At 41.9% G+C, this 19067-nt stretch overlaps 1 protein-coding gene across 7 annotated transcripts in view; it reads left to right on the plus strand.

Moving 5' to 3' along the window:
• Positions 1-15314, plus strand: part of LOC117142622 (rho GTPase-activating protein 100F) — a 34404-nt gene extending 19090 nt beyond the window's left edge. The window contains exons 3-11 of one of the 7 annotated variants that reach the window (XM_033306714.1): positions 1967-2551; positions 2613-2886; positions 2950-4052; positions 4118-5228; positions 5296-5375; positions 5453-5762; positions 6336-6470; positions 8541-8664; positions 8747-8839. In XM_033306714.1, coding sequence (XP_033162605.1) covers positions 1967-2551; positions 2613-2886; positions 2950-4052; positions 4118-5228; positions 5296-5375; positions 5453-5762; positions 6336-6470; positions 8541-8626 — 3684 coding nt within the window. In that variant the 3' untranslated portion in view covers positions 8627-8664; positions 8747-8839. Of the gene's footprint in view, positions 1-1966; positions 2552-2612; positions 2887-2949; positions 4053-4117; positions 5229-5295; positions 5376-5452; positions 5763-6335; positions 7109-8540; positions 8665-8746 lie in introns of those variants that run through there. The other 6 variants (XM_033306713.1, XM_033306708.1, XM_033306710.1 and 3 more) reach the window with 6 other exon arrangements.
• Positions 15315-19067: the final 3753 nt, after the last annotated feature.

Below are 19067 nucleotides of genomic sequence, written 5' to 3' on the forward strand. Positions count from 1 at the left end.
GCAGGTTAATAAGGTATGCACTTACTAATTAAGTGCGCGCCTCGATGTAAATAACTTATGACCGCAAACTGAGTGAAAAACGCCTCCAGCTATGCAGCCAAAAGGAATAGGAGAAGGAAACAAGTGGGTCTTGGTACACATACCACAGCTTTAATACGTCACCGACCTAAGGAGCTATCAACGAGATAGGTGCTGGCAAGTGCACCTAATGACCACTGCCATAAGTCGAAAGCAGAGGCTTTAATGTTCAGCATAAATCCAACCGGATTCTATGAACCTAATTTAAATAATACTTGTGTTGGGTGGCAAAGGGTCGCGGGTGCATACGTTTTCCGCTGACATCCTCGGACGGAGGGTGTTTTCGTTGCTTTGGCACTTCATGTGTCCATTTAGAGTCCGCTCTTCTTTTCCAGCTCCTCTGGCCTAAGCAGACCTGCACGCGATGCACACCATCTACATTTATTGTTTTTAGTGCACCAGTCGGGCCGCTCTAGTTAGCAAACAGCTCCAACGCGGTGGAGCCATCAACAATGCTCCGCCTACTTGTCCTCTGGCAAGTCCTTTTTATTGAATACAGTTGTTCGGCCAAGACCACGCCCACTGCTTCCACACACAAAGGGCTGCACACTAGTGGTCATTTTCAAAAGAAAAAAATTTCAAATTGAAATTTTTGTGCCTCGCGGCTGAGCGTTAATGCCGTTAATGGCTATTTCCCTTGAATTATTTATTTGCTCATGATTTATGGTTGGTGAACTGCAAGCAAACACCAAAATACCATTATAGTAAACACACTTTAATAGTTTAATGCCTGTTGGCCAGGCCAAATGCCCAAAATACACTCGATTGAAGGAAAGCTGTTGCCAAATAGGCTAAAGTTTGGCTCGGTATGGCAAAATTCCGATTTTTGACGAACACAATAATGCCCATTTGACTAACAGCAAATGGACGGAGCAGATTCGAGGGCCAGAACTTTTCCCTAACGACATCTGCTCTTGTTGCAAGTTTGGCGAAGTTATCAAGTAGCAACAAGAATCGGGCTGAGAACGGAGTGAGGAAACTGGGCCCGGACAGTCGCCGACACATGTCAAAGTTTCGCAATTTCAAAGATCCTACATTCCCAATTTTTTCCTCCGTTGCGAAGATGATTTTCAGCAACCACAGAGCCGAGCACTGGGCCACTTAAGATGTTGCCGTTGCGGGGCAAGTGCAACTTTGCTGCTGACCATTAATGACTTCGCTTAGCTTGCGGCAGGCACTTCATTTTCCAGCAATTTCATATCCGGCCCTCACATTGTTGCTCTGGCCTCAAGGCTGTCCCCCTTCCGCCGGGGGAAATTGTGGGGCAGGGCCATCCTCATAAACTTCTGGTCGTGTGACATCATCGGTGAACGTCACGTGTCGGCTACTGTCGCCTCGAATCTCGATGTCCTGGAGTTTTGCATGACGGTGCAACCGACTGAAATGGCGGTGACAGAAATTACAGAGACTGGCGAATTAATTATTGCATACTTTCTGGAGCGAGCGTGGGATAGGAGGTCGGAGAGATTGCAATCCGGATTCCCACCAATCGATTGGTGGGAAAATTACGTCAGCATTACAATTTGATAAGCAATTTTCTAACTGGTATTACTTATTTAATGCAGTGCCTCATTCTTATGGGATGCATGGCATTTGATTTTGACTTAAAACAAAAATTTCCTATTTCAATTACTAAGTGTGAAAAAGTTGTGCACTTAGCTTTCTGCCAAGGAACAATTTACATAACTGAACTGCGATAAATTAGCCTAATTTATGCAAAGCTAAATCCTTAAGTGAAGCTAAAGGCAGAGGAAGAAGCTGGTGGAATTGCAGAAGCTGCTGCAGCTGGACCCACAATTAGTTTAAATTATGCAGAGACGCGAAACTCTCGATATTTGCATTTAACGAGGATGACTATGATACAAAACTTTCCCATTGTTTCCCGTAGGAAAATGGAAGATCAGTTCCTGATGTCACCGCAAGCCCGGGCCGGGCCCCACCCGGACCGCTGCCCGCCAACCAGATGCCTTCGATGGGCAACCAGCAACACCATGGAAACCAGCAACATCATGGAAACCAGCAGCAACATCATGGCAATCAGCACGGAAACCATCGAGGTCAGAGCGGAAGTTTGTCAAACGCCGCCGGGGTCAAGGACCCGGTGATGCTACAGGGCGATTTCCGGAAAGTCAGCGGCATCAGCTCAGAGATCTTTCGGCAGATAGAAGCCGTCGAGAATGACCACGACCCAAACACGGCGGCGGCTTTGGAGGCGGTGGAGCGACGCGGTGAGATGATCGTGCGCGTCCTGGAGCCGCGTTGCATGGGCAGCAAACAGGCGGTGGACGCTGCCCACAAGCTGATGAACAAGGCGGACGCACGGCACACCGTTCAGCTGGTGGAAATAGTCAAGCGGCCGGGTCAGACGCTGGGCTTGTACATCCGCGAGGGAAATGGGGCCGATCGTACTGATGGCGTCTTCATTTCGCGGATTGCACTGGAGTCGGCTGTCTACAACAGCGGCTGCTTGCGGGTAAGTTTATTCGGAAACTCATAACCAGACATCAAAATAATCCCATATCATATACTTTTAGGTGGGCGACGAAATCCTTGCGGTAAATCTGGTGGACGTGACACACATGTCCCTAGACGATGTCGTCATTATTATGTCAATTCCGCGCCGCTTGGTGCTGGCCATACGTCAGCGGCGGGGCAATAGAGGCACAGGATCTCCTGGACCGCCGACGCTATCTAGGCCAGAACAGAAGCCACCACCGGTTGTTGTTATCAAGCGAGATTTGCGGGACGAGGATCTGGACGAGACGGACCGGATGCCGAGGCCGCGCTCATCACGTGACAGACGTACAGGTAGTTTGAAATGGGCGCCACGTTCACCTATCTAATCGCTTGCTTCTCTTCTATTTCTTCCAGGAGATGGTCGCGAAATGACGGAATCTCGTTCTCGGCTAGGTCTGGGTCTTAATAACTACAGCCCGCAGTCCGAGCAGCTGGATATGTACTACAATACCCGCGGCGGAGGTGGTGGACCCATGGGTGAGCCTCCAAACTGGGGCTATAAACCACCACCGCCACCGTCTTCGGTGATTACGGAGCAACCCACAAAAGCACATGCTTTTGCGCCATCGCATGCTTACTACCAAAACGCCGGCACTCTTGAAAGCTTGGCGGAGAAGGTACATGCATTCTACCCTGGACAGCCTGGTGGTCCGCCCGTGGGTCCCTCGAGAAGAATGTCCACGGGAACTGGAAACGTTGGCCTCGCTCAACAACATGCCAGATTTCCGCGATCTGGCTCAGATCAGCATTTACCTCGCGTAGAATATTCGGACTATTCCAATTCCCTGGGGCGGCATTCTCTTCTGCGATCAAGTTTAAAACCTGGAACGGCCGGTGGAGCTCCAATGCAGGTTGGAGTGGGAGGCACTCTCGGCCGATACGGCCGCTATGATCAACAGAGAACCGGTGTATCCAAGTACGGCCCTCCATCTGGTGGAGCTCAATCGCTGACTCGTCGTTCCAGACCAAATTTGGACTATTCCAGCGATACAGAAGCCACAATTGGGCCCAGGCCAAGTTACTACTATTATAACAGACCTGCCATCGGCAGTATGTCGAGGGGATCAGGTGGAGCAGGCGGAGGAGTTGGCGCAGCTTCAACGGCTGCCTTGCTGGCTGGAGCTGCTGATCTCAATAAATTTAACTCATTGCCCCGAGAGCGCCCCGGAACGAGACTGCAGGGAATTCGTTCCAGAATGGGAGATCGTTTGGTGGACGAGAATGACGGAAATACTTCGGCACCCGAGTTCGATGTACGGAGAGGAAGGGACTTACGTCAGCGAATTACCGCCAGTCCGTCGATATTTACGGCGGATGAATACCGCGCCTGGCTCAGAAGGGCGCCTAGCAGTTCCGCAATTGCGGAACAAATGCGAATGACGCGGGACATGTTTGCCCAGCCACGGGCACAGCGATTTTCGTGTAGCGCTGAGAACATCCATGATGCACTGAGAAATGTGAGTATATTTGTTGGCAATGAAAGCCCTAAACTATTTGATAACGTCATTTTAAATTCATTTAGACGGAAAGCATCTACTCCAGTAGAAACCATATTCTTGGAACGGGCACTCTCGATCGGAACATGGGTCTTACCCGACCAATTTCTGCACTACCCGTGCGCTCCATGTCCTCGCAGCACATTGGAGGAGCGGGCTCCATTCGTTCGCCTAGCATACGGCGCATGCGACAGTTACTGGAGCTTTCCGCTGGTCCCGCCAGTCCGAGCGGCAGTATCTTGAGCACCGGTGGTCACCAGAGTCCGGCACCAACGCCAAGTGCGACCTTACCACGCCCACACCGCCAAATCGACATCAACCCGGCGGAGTTTGCCAAGTACAAGCTGGATAAGCCCATCGTCGATATTGGGGGGATCTCCGGCATGTTATGGATTCATTTGCTAGCAGGTCGCGGCCTAAGAACCGCTCCAGAGGGAGCAGCAGGGGCGGCGACTCAGGGCCAAACCAGAGATCTTTACTGCGTAATCGAGTGCGATCGAGTACATAAAGCACGGACTGTGGTGCGATCGGGTGACCTACAGTTTGACTGGGACGAGTCGTTTGAGCTTGACTTGGTGGGCAACAAACAGTTAGATGTACTAGTCTACTCATGGGACCCGCAGCACAGACACAAGCTGTGCTACCGAGGCGCAATCTCGTTATCGTCGATCCTCCGTCAGTCTCCACTTCATCAACTGGCCTTAAAGGTTGAACCAAGAGGTACGATATACATTCGCATGCGGCACACGGATCCACTGGCTCTCTACAAGAGAAGGGGGCTTCCGAGCCTGAGAGCAGGTTACCCTACGCTCTTCGGCGCTGATTTGGAAACGGTGGTGAATCGGGAGTCTAAAAATGCTCCCGGAAGTGCACCCGTTCCCATCGTATTGAGGCGCTGTGTGGAGGAGGTGGAGCGGCGTGGTCTTGATATAATCGGGTTGTACCGACTGTGCGGCTCGGCTACCAAGAAGCGATTGCTACGCGAGGCCTTTGAGCGCAATAGCCGTGCAGTGGAATTGACCCCGGAACATGTTCCTGACATCAACGTCATCACCGGCGTCCTCAAGGATTACCTCAGGGAGCTGCCCGAGCCGCTGTTCACGCGCTGTCTTTTCCAGATGACGGTGGATGCCTTAGGTGAGAACCATTAATTTTAAGAAGATTTTTTTAAATACCAATTGGACTGTCTTTATCCAATATATAGCTGTCTGCCTGCCAGATGACCCGGAGGGCAATGCGAAACTGATGCTTAGCATTCTCGACTGCCTGCCGCGGGCGAACAGGGTAAGGCCAGTCGCTTTTAAGTTTAAAAAACTTTAACTATAGTTTGTATTCCAATTTCGTAATTGGAATCATAACAGGCCACCCTGGTATTCCTTCTTGATCACCTCTCGCTGGTCGTTTCAAACTCGGAGCGCAATAAGATGTCCGCCCAGGCGTTGGCCACCGTGATGGGCCCACCGCTGATGCTGCATTCGGCGAGTGCGCAGCCGGGTGCTGACATCGATCACGCTCAGCCGATCGCGGTGCTTAAGTATCTGCTGCAGATCTGGCCGCAGCCGCAGGCGCAGCATCAGCAGATGGCGCAGCACATGGGCGGCGCTGCGGGGGCGATGATGGGCGGCTTGGTCACCGCCGGGAGCATGAGCAATATGGCCGGTGTTGCTTCAGGTAACGTACTCCCAGCGTCCGATTCCCTACCCCAGAGCTACCAAATAGGCCCAAGCCCCAACACTTAACAACAAACCTACCAATTATTGCCACCACACTTGCAAGAGTTTGATTCCTACTTTCGTTCCTGCTTTGGATGCATAGCTGCATCAGCAGCAGTTTCAAGTCCAAATCTGTGCCACCCGCTCGTTCTTCAATATTAAGTGCGTCACAAAACCGTTCTAACTGTTAGCTGTTATGCAACCCACCCAGACACAAGTACACACCGTCCCCATCACCCACACGCCACGGTTGCCACTTCGAGCGCTATTTTCAGCTTAGCCAAAATTTTGATTCCGATTTTAATGCCAATAAAGTGGGTGCGGTGCACACTTTGTATGATTGGAAGATCGCTTAAGCTTAAGTAAACATACATATGTTTTGACTTGACTAAATCAATATCAGAATATGTTTTAAAACACATGGAAGCAATCAAGTGGTAACCGCAGTCCTCTCTCACCTTACCCTCTCAGCCACTGAAAACACCACAAAGCGCGTCCACATTAATATTGATTAATACAGAGTCCTATGTAGACAGGTCGGCGCGGCGAGTCAACAGGGCAGCGTGGAAGCAAAGTCAGTGCGTTGCCAGCGGACAGACAGCAACTTCTACTGCAGCAGCAGGCGCAGCTCATGGCGGCGGGCAATCTTCTGCGCTCGTCCACTTCGGTAACCAACATACTCTCCCAAGGCCATCCTCAGCTCTCAGCCACAGCCAACAATCATCTGTATCAATCAGTAGTGGGTCAGTTAGCTCAATCGCATCGAGCCTTGCAACAAGCGGTGCAACAGGTAAACAAACAGAATCCACACAAAACAGCAACCACAACAAAACAGCCGAAGGCGCGAACAATGAATACAACAGAGACATACTTTTCCAGAAAACATGCATACAAACATATCATCCACCATAGACCCACAACACACCCCTCCCCTAACATCCATATTTCAATGTAATGGGGCAAAAGATTGGAGGCATTTTAAAAATATGTTTTTCCTTCCAAGTCACTTTTAATTTTGTAATTCCTGATTTGTTTAAACTAGACAATTTTTCTGGGCAAGTAACTTTACAGAAAACCAGAGAGAAGGCCATTAGAGTGGACGGGTTAAAACATTTTTGGAGTACCGAAAGAAGTTGGTATGACAAATAATTAGATCAAAACATGTCAAAAGTGTGGGCGGGACAGCTTTGGGCGGTTTTATTTTTAGCATACCGATAAGAATTGGCAAGCCAAACAATAAAAATCGAAACATTTTTTAAAAGTGTTGGTGTGACAGTTAAGGGCAATAAACTTTTCAAAATAATTTCCTGGTAGACTCATAATGTTCATGTGGGACATAACGTTCATTTAGTTAATTTTTCAGGAAAACGGTAACCGTGGCATTTCCATTATTTTCATTCATTAGACACTAACCCTAAAAACATGTACACAAAAACACGTACGCTGAAACATGTTCCTTCTTCTTTTCCTGTTGACCGTTCTGCAAAAGATGAAAGTTTAAAAAATATTTGTCCAATGAACTATTCAATATTGAAGCATTATCTGTTATTAATTTTTTTTTGCTTTTTACGAAAACAATATATTATAATACTTATATTATAATAGTAAAGTAAACAATAATTTGCTGTGATCCTTGATCGATAGACGTTGTAAATGTGATACATAAATGTATACGTACATTCATAATCTATACATCAGTCTGACATAATGATGGTGATGATGTTAATGGTGTTAAACGGCGTGCAAAGCATGATTGGCCCACTACTGGTAACAAATAAACATACTCGTAACGACAGTTTTCCCCAAACATATGTATTTCACTCCCATTCAATATGTAAATCATACAGCTTTGTATGCCTACACATACCAAATGAAAGACACATCTTAAAAAAGCTTCATAAATATCGATATTTATCGAGTGCCACTGCCATTGTAAAAACTTCATCAATCATACCTAACTTGCGTTTCATTGGAATTGCTTACACACCCGCCCCAGGAATAGATTAGCTCCTCTTGTTGGTTCAAGCCCACCACCCAAGTCCCCGACACCTTGTCGCATTAATTTTCCCAGAATTCGAAAGCACAGCTTAAATAGTGTAGAACATCTAAAAGTCGGGGGGAAACGTATCGGAGCATTTAATTGTTCTCTGAAGTTCAGTTGCATCCTATTCACACTCCCTTAGTTGAAATTTTCGTTTAAATCCTTAAATCCACAGTCCAGTAAATCCGCTCTTACTCAACGCACACAGTTCGACTTAATTGTCACTCAAGATTTTGAAAATACACATATATTTCTTTATTTAAAGTCAATGTCGAATAGTGTTGCTTCTATGCTTGCATGAAATACAACTCACGCCTTATCACAAGCCAAGAACTTTACCAATGCCCACATACTCACCCGAATCCCAATAATAACATGTAATTGGTTAACGAATTGGCCGTCACCTGTATGAGAATCGCACCGCGCACGCAGTGAAATTGTCTTTTTTGTCAATGAATATAAATGTGCTCGTGTATGTGTCACACATTTACCCACTTAAAAACAACCATTAACACTCTAACACTAAGTCCCGAAATGATTCAAAATTTCAAATTCTTTCTGCACCACCCAAAACCAAGAATTTGCACGTATTGACGCCCTTTAAGCTACTTTCAGCCTTAATTGACTTTCAGCCAACATTTAACCAACTTTGCGGGACTTCCCCTGCTCTCCTTTCCGTTCGCTATTTTCTTGCAGCCCTATCAATTGGGGGGCTCAGTGGGCTCAGCAATTCCCGACCCATCGCCACTGCCACTTCCAGGCACACCCTCCCCCGGCAGTAGCTCAGCATCGACGGGCTCAGGCTCCGGATCGGGTAAAAGTAAGTAAACGAAATGCTCCTACATTGCATTGTGTATGTTATTAGAGGGGAAAGATAACGTGGCTCTTGTAATTTTCTGTAGGCACGGACACCATCAAGCGCGGTGCTTCGCCTGTTTCCGTTAAGCAAGTCAAGATCGTCGACCAGCCATCCAGTCCATACTCCATTGTGATGAAGAAACCGCCGCTGCAAAAAGATGCGCCCGTTGAAATCACCACCCCCACCACACAGGCGGATACAGAGTCGACCTTGGGATGCAAGGAAAGCAATGGAACAGTTTCTCGAAGGGGAAATGTAGACTTTTATGATACGCATAAGGCGCAGGCAAAGAGTTCGGTAAACGAAGAGTCCAGCTACAGCTCCAAGTACACTGGCTCGGAGACCAAGAAGATCAGCCTTGGCAACAGTAGCTACACTCCCAGCAAAGCGAATGCCAGTGGCCTTTGTGGCGGCGAGGACTACAAAGCAATGCGTAACAAGTCGAGCGCTACATCCAGCTCCAGTTCATCGCAGGCAACTGTTTTGAGTGCTGGCTCTACGGCCACATCAGCCCCGACCACTTCTTCAGACGATTCGGATGACCTGGTCTCCTACAAGTCATCGGCGTCCACAAATGCCTTGCTGGCCCAATCGCAGGCCATGACCACCAGTCAGCTGATGTCCAAGTATCTTAAGCGGGAGCCACGAGTGCAGTTTACGCCAATCAAGTCACCGGAATCTCCCTCGCCACCGGGTAGCGGCGATGGTCTGCCTAAGGGTACTTACCAACTAGTTACTCCTATCTCGGGATCGTCGAGCAAACCGGGTGCTACAACTGGAGCTATAAGCAAGTACACCACCGGCTCAGTGGAATCATCTATTAATGCGAACAGCCAGAAGTTGTCATCGCCCTCACGATTGTGCAACAGCAAGGATAGCAATAGCAGGACTGGAACGGCCAGTAGTACGACCGCCGCGACCTCTATGGTTTCAACAGGTCGGCGTTTGTTTGACAGCCTCGCCTCTTCATCTTCCTCGGAAACGGAGACCAAGACGTACATAGGAGGCACCACTGCGGCCAGTGGAGTCATCACCACCACCACCTACACCAATGACACCAAGAACTCCGGCAGCAGTAGCAGTAAGTCGGGAATAGGAGGGGGGTCTGGAACTGGGTTGGGAGCAGTTTCGGGAGCAAGCTCCGAGACTCGAAGTTTCGGCAGTACGCTATTTGGCAGTAGTGGCTTAGGTAATGGCAATGGAAGTAGCCACAACCACAGCGCCAGTCCAAGTCCCTTCACCACCACCAACGGCAACGGTAACCACAATACTATGCATCTGTACGGCACCTTGCCCAAAAACGGAACATCCACGGGGGCAGCTCTGTTTGGCGGGTCGGCCAACAGTTCCTCGTACCACTCTTCGGCGAGTGGAAGTGGAGCCGGAACCGCCAGCAGTAGTGGGGTCAGTTCTATGACGGGCTCCACAAATAGCTACGACTTCTACACGAGCACAAGCTCCAGTGTGAGCAGTTCGCGCCCCTTTGCCAACGGAGGCAACAACTATCACACACTGGGAACCTATAGGGCTCAGTACGCCGCCACTAACCCCTTCCTGGACGCCTTCGATGAAAAGCCGGGCAGCAACGGGGGTAATGCCCACGGGGAGGAGAAGCTAGGAGCGGACAAGGGCCACCACAGAGCGGCCGTTATGGCCTTTCAGTCGTCAGGAGACTCGAAAAACGGTAGCGATGAGTACGATGACATCAAGTGAGGAAGGAAAACGGCTATAAATGCGGTTAGGGGCAAGGAATATAGATACAACTACGATTATACGCATACAATTGGCGAAAGTTAAAAAATCTAAAAGCTAGTCTTCCTGATTTAACCTTTCTTAGTTCACCTTTACCTTTTCGGTAACGAAAAACGATCAACTGTCAAGTGCTCAACTGCAGTGCTCTTGATTGAACTTTTTTATTCCACTCTACGAGTTTTATCGGAAGCATCAAAGAAATATTACCCTTTCGCCATTGCATTGCGCGCGTACTATCGTAGTTATGTAACAACTAATGCCACACAATGCTGAAAGTGTTCTTTTGAAGTATTTACAGTTTACAAATTTACAACGTACGATCGATAATTGCATATAACGCCCCAATGACATCCCTCTAAGCTTTAGAGTCTAAAGCTAGCATAATCTACATACATAAAATTAAATAGTGCCGAGCTCTGTGTATGTGTTTATAAATACTTGTGAAAGCTTATCCCTGGTAGCGTTAAAAGTCTTGAAGCGCTTGACAGTGGTTTGCAGTTTAGCTAACATAAATCCGAATTCAAAAATATTTACGAACAGTATTTTTAATGAACTAAAATATACATTGATTAAAGTCAACAGCGTATACAGTAAATGACACTTAAGAAAAACAAATAGAAGAACTTACCCAAAAGGTTGAACGCGCATTTAATTTTTTAAAATACTCCTATATCAACTTACACCCCTCTGACAGACACACGATTCGTTACTTATACATATATTCCAATTTCGCAGTGGAAACTGTATATAAGGAAAGCTATTACCATATAATCTACCCACGTAATCTCTTTTGTGAGCGTTTCAATGTGACCAACTCTCTTATCTGCAAAAGCAATTTACACGACTATGACAACCTGTCCAATTAAATAATCTATGACTTTTTGAGCAACATATTTGCCTAAAATGTTTCCCCATGCCTCTTTTATAAAACTTAAATGTGCGTATGTGATCAAGTAACGATCGAACTCCCGATTAGGGTTTCACATAGCAGACACCACTCGCAAACTGACATGCAAAATACAAATACATGAATTTATTATCGAATCAATGTGCTTAGTTTTTGTATGAAACAAAGTCTGATATATACACTAATATACAACGGTACAGTATAATATTTCTAAACATTTAATCATAATTATACAAACGATGAAAAGAATGTAATGTTAATATATATTACTAAATAGCAAGTAAAGAGCGCTTTGCGATTAAGAAGTTTACAGCAGGTATGTTTTCAAGGCTTTTTAAAACGTATTAATGACCAACTGTGCTTAACCCCAATTGTATAGGAAATTACATTTAAATGACCCTATAACGATCTCAATTTTATAACACTTTAAATTTATAATACTTTCGAATGCATATGTTGCGGAACTGTAAATACCCAAAAAGGAATTTACCGATCTCGTAGTCAAGTAACCAGTAAATAAAGCTGGTTATAGTCATAGTGGTTGAAAAGCAGCCAATACCTCTGATTATTTAACTCAAGCTAGACAGAATCAATCTAAGTAACATACGACTAAAATAGGAAAAAACAAAAAACCAAGAAAACAAATTAAGCACTGAGGTTCAGAAAGATTTATGTTAGCTAATAAAAATGAATAATCATTCGTCTTCATGCAAGTACAACTTTCTTCAGCGACTAAATAAAATCAATTAAAGTAAAAAGCCTCACTTATTACTTCACAGTACATTCATTTCCATAACTAATCGAACTTATATAACCCACTTATATAACCCTTAATCAATATTGCGGATTATTTGATTTTAACAATTAGTACGGCTTATAAAGATCGATTGGGAACCCCAAAACACAATAAGATTTTAAATAGTAAATTATTCGGTTAATTGTTGCCAGATTTAATTTATAAGAATGGATAGCATTTAAAGTGTTAAACATGATTACCAAACCAAAGAGTTTAAAACCACAAAATAGGCAACCATATAGTTGAGCAAATTGATTTTTATATAGTGAATTGTTAATTATTGCATATAGCACGTAGAATTTTTAACCAAAGTAAAAAGAAATCGGAAGTTCAGGCGGGTTAGTTACATATTTTGTGGTGGTGTGTCTTGCTTGCCGCCATTGCTGCCCAACTTCTTAATTGATTTTACGGTTTTAACTTCATGCATAACAACAAAGAAACATCAATGTTACTAAAGCTGTCGCCTTCGTTTTAAACACAAGTAAGACCCTAGTACCCCTATTAGCTCTGCAACCCGGTTTTTAAATTGGTTTATCCCGAAAGCTTTAATCGTTGAACGACCAGAATTACACGGTTACAAATTCTATAAATATTCCTTATATACCATATAATAGTAGCGGAGTTGGTGGAGGATACTATGACAGCACTTCGGTTTATTTGCGAATTGTTGTGGCTTCATAGTCGTAGTTAGTTAGCACTAGATGTAAAACGTGGCGGAGATTCGAGCGTTGTCAGTTGGTGGTGGAAGAAGGAAGTGGAGGCAGCGACTGCAGTGGCATCGGTTTGTGGTTTGTCGCTTGGAGCTACTTTTCTGGGCCCGATCTTGTTCGATATCTATTTGTACTTGTACTTAGAACTCTTAAGCATACACTATGGAATATATATCACTGTGTCATATCGTACATTTAAAGCAAATAACGAAAACAGATTGCAGCTGAACGAAGTAGCAGAGGAGAGAAAAATTGTTAACGCAAAGTATTCGTGTATCGAAGTATGTATACAAACCTAAATTAATAGCAGTCGAGCGGCAACTACATAATATAAATAGATAAATACCAAACTAAACAAACAACAAACCAAAACTCGATTGGCGGGAAACCAAGTACTACAAATTGTACATGCATTTAATCTAGAATAGCTACAACTAACTAAACACTAATTATCTGATACTGAAAACCAATCCAACTTTTAGCTGGCAAACGAAAATGGCAAATGAATTGATAAATATGCTAACCCATTAGACATTAAATTAGTTAACAGTGAATTAACAGAAACGAACTAATTTATTAAAATGTATTGCACAATATCGAACACTTAAACATATTAGAGAAAGTAACTAAGCCTACTACAGGTAATATGCATACGAATAGAATCGGGCACATAGGCAAAGTTGACAGGATGCAGATTCAGATTGTGTTCAAAACCTAATCTCCAAGTAAAATCGATCGATTCCTCCCTGGTACTTTCGGGTAGTGAGATGGGGGATCTGTTGTACCACACGATTTGGCTAGTTTCGATAATGCATACGCCTAATTATATGTAAAGAATAAGTGTGTTTAAGTATGCATTAAATGCCTATACTTTCGTTTAATTTAAAACTAAAAATACCCTTTCGCACCCGCACCTTTGTATACTTAATTTTTGCCCACCTTGATAACCCTTTGACGCTTTACGGGGATTTTTGTTATGGTTTTTCGAGCGGTTTGTAAGGAAAAGATTTCTTCTGTCGAACTTAATAAGTAAATGGAGACCAAATGCTCAGGGCTTTAGCAAGTTATAGTAGGCGTAATGTACAAAAAAACAAAGAAATCAAGGGGAGACCCACCTAAAAACTAAGTGCAACACATCATGAGCATACTCCATCAAACGTTAAGGCGATGCATTTTAGTTGAATCTTTAGATCTGTCATCACCAGCATACGCTGCAGGTGCAACTCAACAATAGCAACATCAGCCACAACAAGAACAATCCAGCAAACAAATTTACAAAATCCACGCAATCAATTTGTTGAAAAGACTGAAAACCATATAAAACAAAAGGAAGAAGGAAAACAAAAGTGAATCAAGAACATACAACTCCCCTTGCATAAAGATCGACATCAAAACAAAAATATTCATACACTAGCATTTTGAAGATCCCCAGTATAAAAAGTCTCAGAGTTTTCCTTGTTTAAGCGGTCAATTGAAATGTTTTGGTGTATTCCCTCCCTCCCTTTCCAGCGCATCATTGAACTTTATCGAAGTAACTTAACAAATCTAAAAGTAATAGTAAAATATTAGCAAAAACAATACAAATATTACCACCAGCAGATTGCTACCTACTTAATATGCAAGTTTAATATAAAAATGAATTAAGAAATAGTCTAACCAATAGTTCAAAACCTTACGAAAAGGAGGAAAGTTTTCATGTAGAGAATTAAACAATGACGGAAAGATCTATAGCAAAAATATCACACTCCTCCCAGGTAGTTGTGCAAATTATAACAAATTATATAATTAACTTCATCAAACCGTTTTTAAAAACCCACCATTAAAGGAAGCAAAAAAACCAATGTTAAAAAGAATCTACATCCTATTAAGTTTTTTCTTCCTTATTTGGACCTCCTATTAATGGCATATGAATACAACACAAACAATTAAGCGTAATGAACATACATATGTATATATCTCAATATCTTATTGCGGATCTCCAAACCTATAACGCAGATGCACGAAGATGTTAAACCACATCTGAACAAGACCTGATCCAGCCAACTGACAGGTTCGCAAACAGCGAGGATTCGTTAGAACGGATAATACTCTGATTTACCACTGCCACAAAGAAGCAAACAAGTAAATTGTAACGTTAAAATAGATATAAAACAGGCGGTACATTATAAAGATACTTTGCTATTGCGTAAATGAAATAATAAATTTCACAAAGGCATGGCGGAAGTTCATTGCATAACGCAAAGGCGGACAGGCATGGAACGCCCGCGCGTATGTGATTGCCTAAAAAGCAAGTAAACTTAACATTATAATTTATTACAAACAAATAACAATAATAATTATGCATAACTACGGAAAACGGAAAGCAAAACGAAATGCAAACTAATACATAAATCGTTCCCTGCGTACGAATAAAGCGATGTTAAATTATTTAATGAAAATATATATACATATAAATAAAATACTTGTTGAATTATTTAAACTTTAATTGGGGAAGTCACTTTCAGCTAGAAATCTACGTAAGTTGATCAGTTTACACCTACTGCTGTGTCTGTCTGTGCCAAATTTATCGCCTTCTCAAAGAAAATTTTTTATGTGGCAACCATAATCCGTAGCAAAACAATGCGACTCCTGCTGGGGTTTATATTCTGCGATGTCAGCTCTAAAAAAAACGCTTAATTAATGATTCGAATCATTTTATTTTATCTTTATTTCTCAAATATTTTCAATAATAATTAATATTATAATAATTAATTAATTAATGCTTGTAACATAACAAATATTCTTCTCGTATTATTGCAATCCCAATGCTGCGCGTAATAGAATATTTCGGTGACATCGCCGCAGGCTGCAAATTCGCTTTCTTTTCCACTTAGTTACCACTTCATTACTTCTAAGTACCTTCAGCTTAACAAGCTTAATGCATCGATTCCTACGTACAGTTTTATCTTGCATTTCACTTTGTGCCTTCAAATTCAATTGCAATATGAAAATGTACCTTAGGAATTAAAAAATTTAAGAGTCATGTTGATTCGTTTTGACGATTCATGCGCTGCTTTTGTCTTAGTGTTGCTTTTCTGCGCAATCACAAAACATTTAAATATATCCATACACTTTTTAGTTTTTGATTTTTTATATACAATACACATAAGAGATTTGTAGTAAAATTTGGTGAGAAAAATCTTGCATTACGTAAACATCGCCGTTTAGTTTTACTTTATCATTTAGAGCATAAAATGATTATTTTGTCGTATTACCATTAAGTTGTACAATTAGAGAGCGCAAAAGTTTCAAAGTGTTCTTGCTTGGTATATACTAAAAGTTTGATTTCAGAAATGTTTGATTGTTTCGCGTGTGTCTGTTCGCAGTTGAGTTAGTTAAGCAGTTAAGAGTTGAGGTTGCTTGCCAGACTTTCTGGCAAGCTGATGCCTGATAGTGAAAGTGTGCGGTGACTAACATAGCTTTCTATTTTTAATTTCTTCTGAAGACTGGGGTACCAATAAAACAAATAATTGGCTGGTCCTTACCGGCACTCCTCTTTACTTTAGTCATTCAATCGATAATTGTTAAATTGTTAATATTTTATACTTGGCCCCTATATAATTTTTTCAGTAATGCCTGACCTATGAAAAACCGCATTAGTTATTAACAGGAGTTAGACAGACCAAGAAAATCAAACCCTTAATAAAAGCAAGAAGAAAGGGAAAAATGCAATTGGTAAGAAAATCAAATTAAAATTGTACTTGATTTATGTGTATCCGTATTAAATTCACTGATGCTAGTTTTCTTTTTTAGTTATGTTTTAAACGTTTACCTTTTTACTATAAAGTAGGAACTTCTGCCTGTTGTGAACTTTTATGATTTACTAAGTGGTCTCAAAAATGCTGTGGAAAACAATTAGGACAAAAGCATCATGTGAAGCACATACAGATTTAGCTAACTATAGGTAAAGGTAATGTATAGTAAAAAACCCATAAACGTACAACGTTTTTGATTCGCGTCATTTGACTTCGCCATAACCAACATATATATTACCTGCTTACAAAGGATATCTCAACTGAGTATAAAAAAACAAATAAGACAAACTGGTATTCTGTACAAATGAATATAAACATCTTTGCTTAATGTTGTATTATCGTCTGTCTCTTCCAATATTCCGAAAAATTTCCCTATGCTTCCATCTATGACTTCCGCGTATTCTTACTTCTTAAATAAATAATTTTTTTTTTACTCTTGCCGAACTAACAATTTGTAGCAAACACTGCTTCTATAATGCATCCCTTTTGTTTTTACTCTATCAACCCTGTTTGTGTATTTGGACTATACTGAAAAATAGCGGTCTCAAGTAAGGCGGAAATTACATAAATTAAGGGATCTACAGAACAAATGGTGGGGGTCTAAAATAAACTATTCATGTGTCAAAAAATGCTGATATGTTTCTGTTCATGTCAAATATGTTGTGCATGTAGTTCCGTAACTCAAAACTGTTTATCTCCCATCTTTACGTTGACTTGATTGTAGTTTGTGATTAGTTTTAACTCTGGTATTCCATGTTGAGTCAATCTGTATATCTCTAATAATGTGCTGCGTTCTCGTCGACACTTTATGTATAGTTATACCTACAATTACATATAGTACAATACACATATATATCTGTTTTCATCTAACTGTTAAAGTAGCACATAGATAAGCCTGCGTGTGTTATACGACACACACATGGCACACATGGCTCACAACATTCGAACATGTGCTCTTCTTGTATATATGTAACTTTCGATTAGTCTTCGCTTTTTGTTTCACTATGAATTACGGTAAAATTTCTTCTTGCAACTATTAATGTACAACATAAAACTGTTGGCTTTTCTAAGACCCCATCACTAATTATTCCAATTCTTGAATTATGTTACTTCCTGCGATTAAGCCGTTCAAGATCACATTGGTTTCGACATTTTGACTTCGGCCAATGCAACTCGTTCTTATTTGATTTTGTTTGTTTAATCGGTTCTTCAATACGAGACTTCAATTTAAGTGTAAATTAACTGTTAGTCGTTTCTCTACATGGTAAAGTAATACTTTTAGTGTACTGTTTGTCAATTAGCATTGCCTACTTTGCGCATCTGACTTCTCGCCTCCGCTGTTACTGTATCTTGATTCAATGTATATTTATGATAGTGTTTGATTTATTATATTCTCTATTAGTTATATTAATTCGTATGCTGCTCGGTGTCGTGTTTACTATCAACATTTGCACGCAGTAGCGCCTTTGTATCTATATTATCGTTGGGCTAAATATTTGATTACTCTTTGAACGCTGCATACCAACGATCAGTAAGGACACCGATCTGATCCCCGTCCTTAACCTTTGCTGATTGTTTAGTAGAAGTGGTTGTTGTGAAAGGGTCCAACTGGAATCGTTAACGTATTCTGGGTAGCTTCGGCTGTATTGCAGTTGTAGAAGTAAGTTCGCTAAATACTTATGAAATTTTGATTTGTCAAGAGTTCTCGTATGAAATTCTAGCAGTCGTGGGTCTGATATAGATGTATATCATTTTGCTTCATTTTGCTCTGATGCTCTAACAAAACGTGTAAATTGTTTATATATAAATATATTAGAGATAGACATAGATCATATGTAAGTAGGATAAATAGGTTTAAGGTTAAGATTATTTGGAGAGCTAGTTGCAGTATGCATATGAAACGCTAGAGTTGGCTTTAAAATGTTTGCTAAGCGTTCTGTGTTATATGAAAAATGTAGGTAGTCATTGTCAACTTTTTCTGTGAGCTGATTTAAACAAAGTTTTTCACACGTGATCAGCTTGCCCACTTCGGTCATATTTCTGTATTGCCCGCGCGTTTGTTTATAACTGTAAATATAGTGTTATAATAAATTTTACATTTTACAATATTTTACTGTTGCTTTTCGTACACGTTTTCGTTTAGATATACTCATTTCATTTTTTCCGTACTTGTTAATTTTGTATTGTAAATTAATTGTTTCCATTGTGTTTGTTTTAATTTTAAATTACGATCACTTCTACTCATGCTTACGATCTAAATCCATATCATGTAAGTTACATTTAGTTGATTCTTTAACCATTTCTGTATTTTGACTTTTATTACTTTATCTCATTTCCTTTGTTCTTTGCTCCAACATACAAATAATTTCACTTTCTAAATATATATAAACTTCCATATTTGTTCG

This window comes from Drosophila mauritiana, chromosome 3R (genome assembly GCF_004382145.1).
Source record: "Drosophila mauritiana strain mau12 chromosome 3R, ASM438214v1, whole genome shotgun sequence".
NCBI lineage: Eukaryota > Metazoa > Arthropoda > Insecta > Diptera > Drosophilidae > Drosophila > Drosophila mauritiana.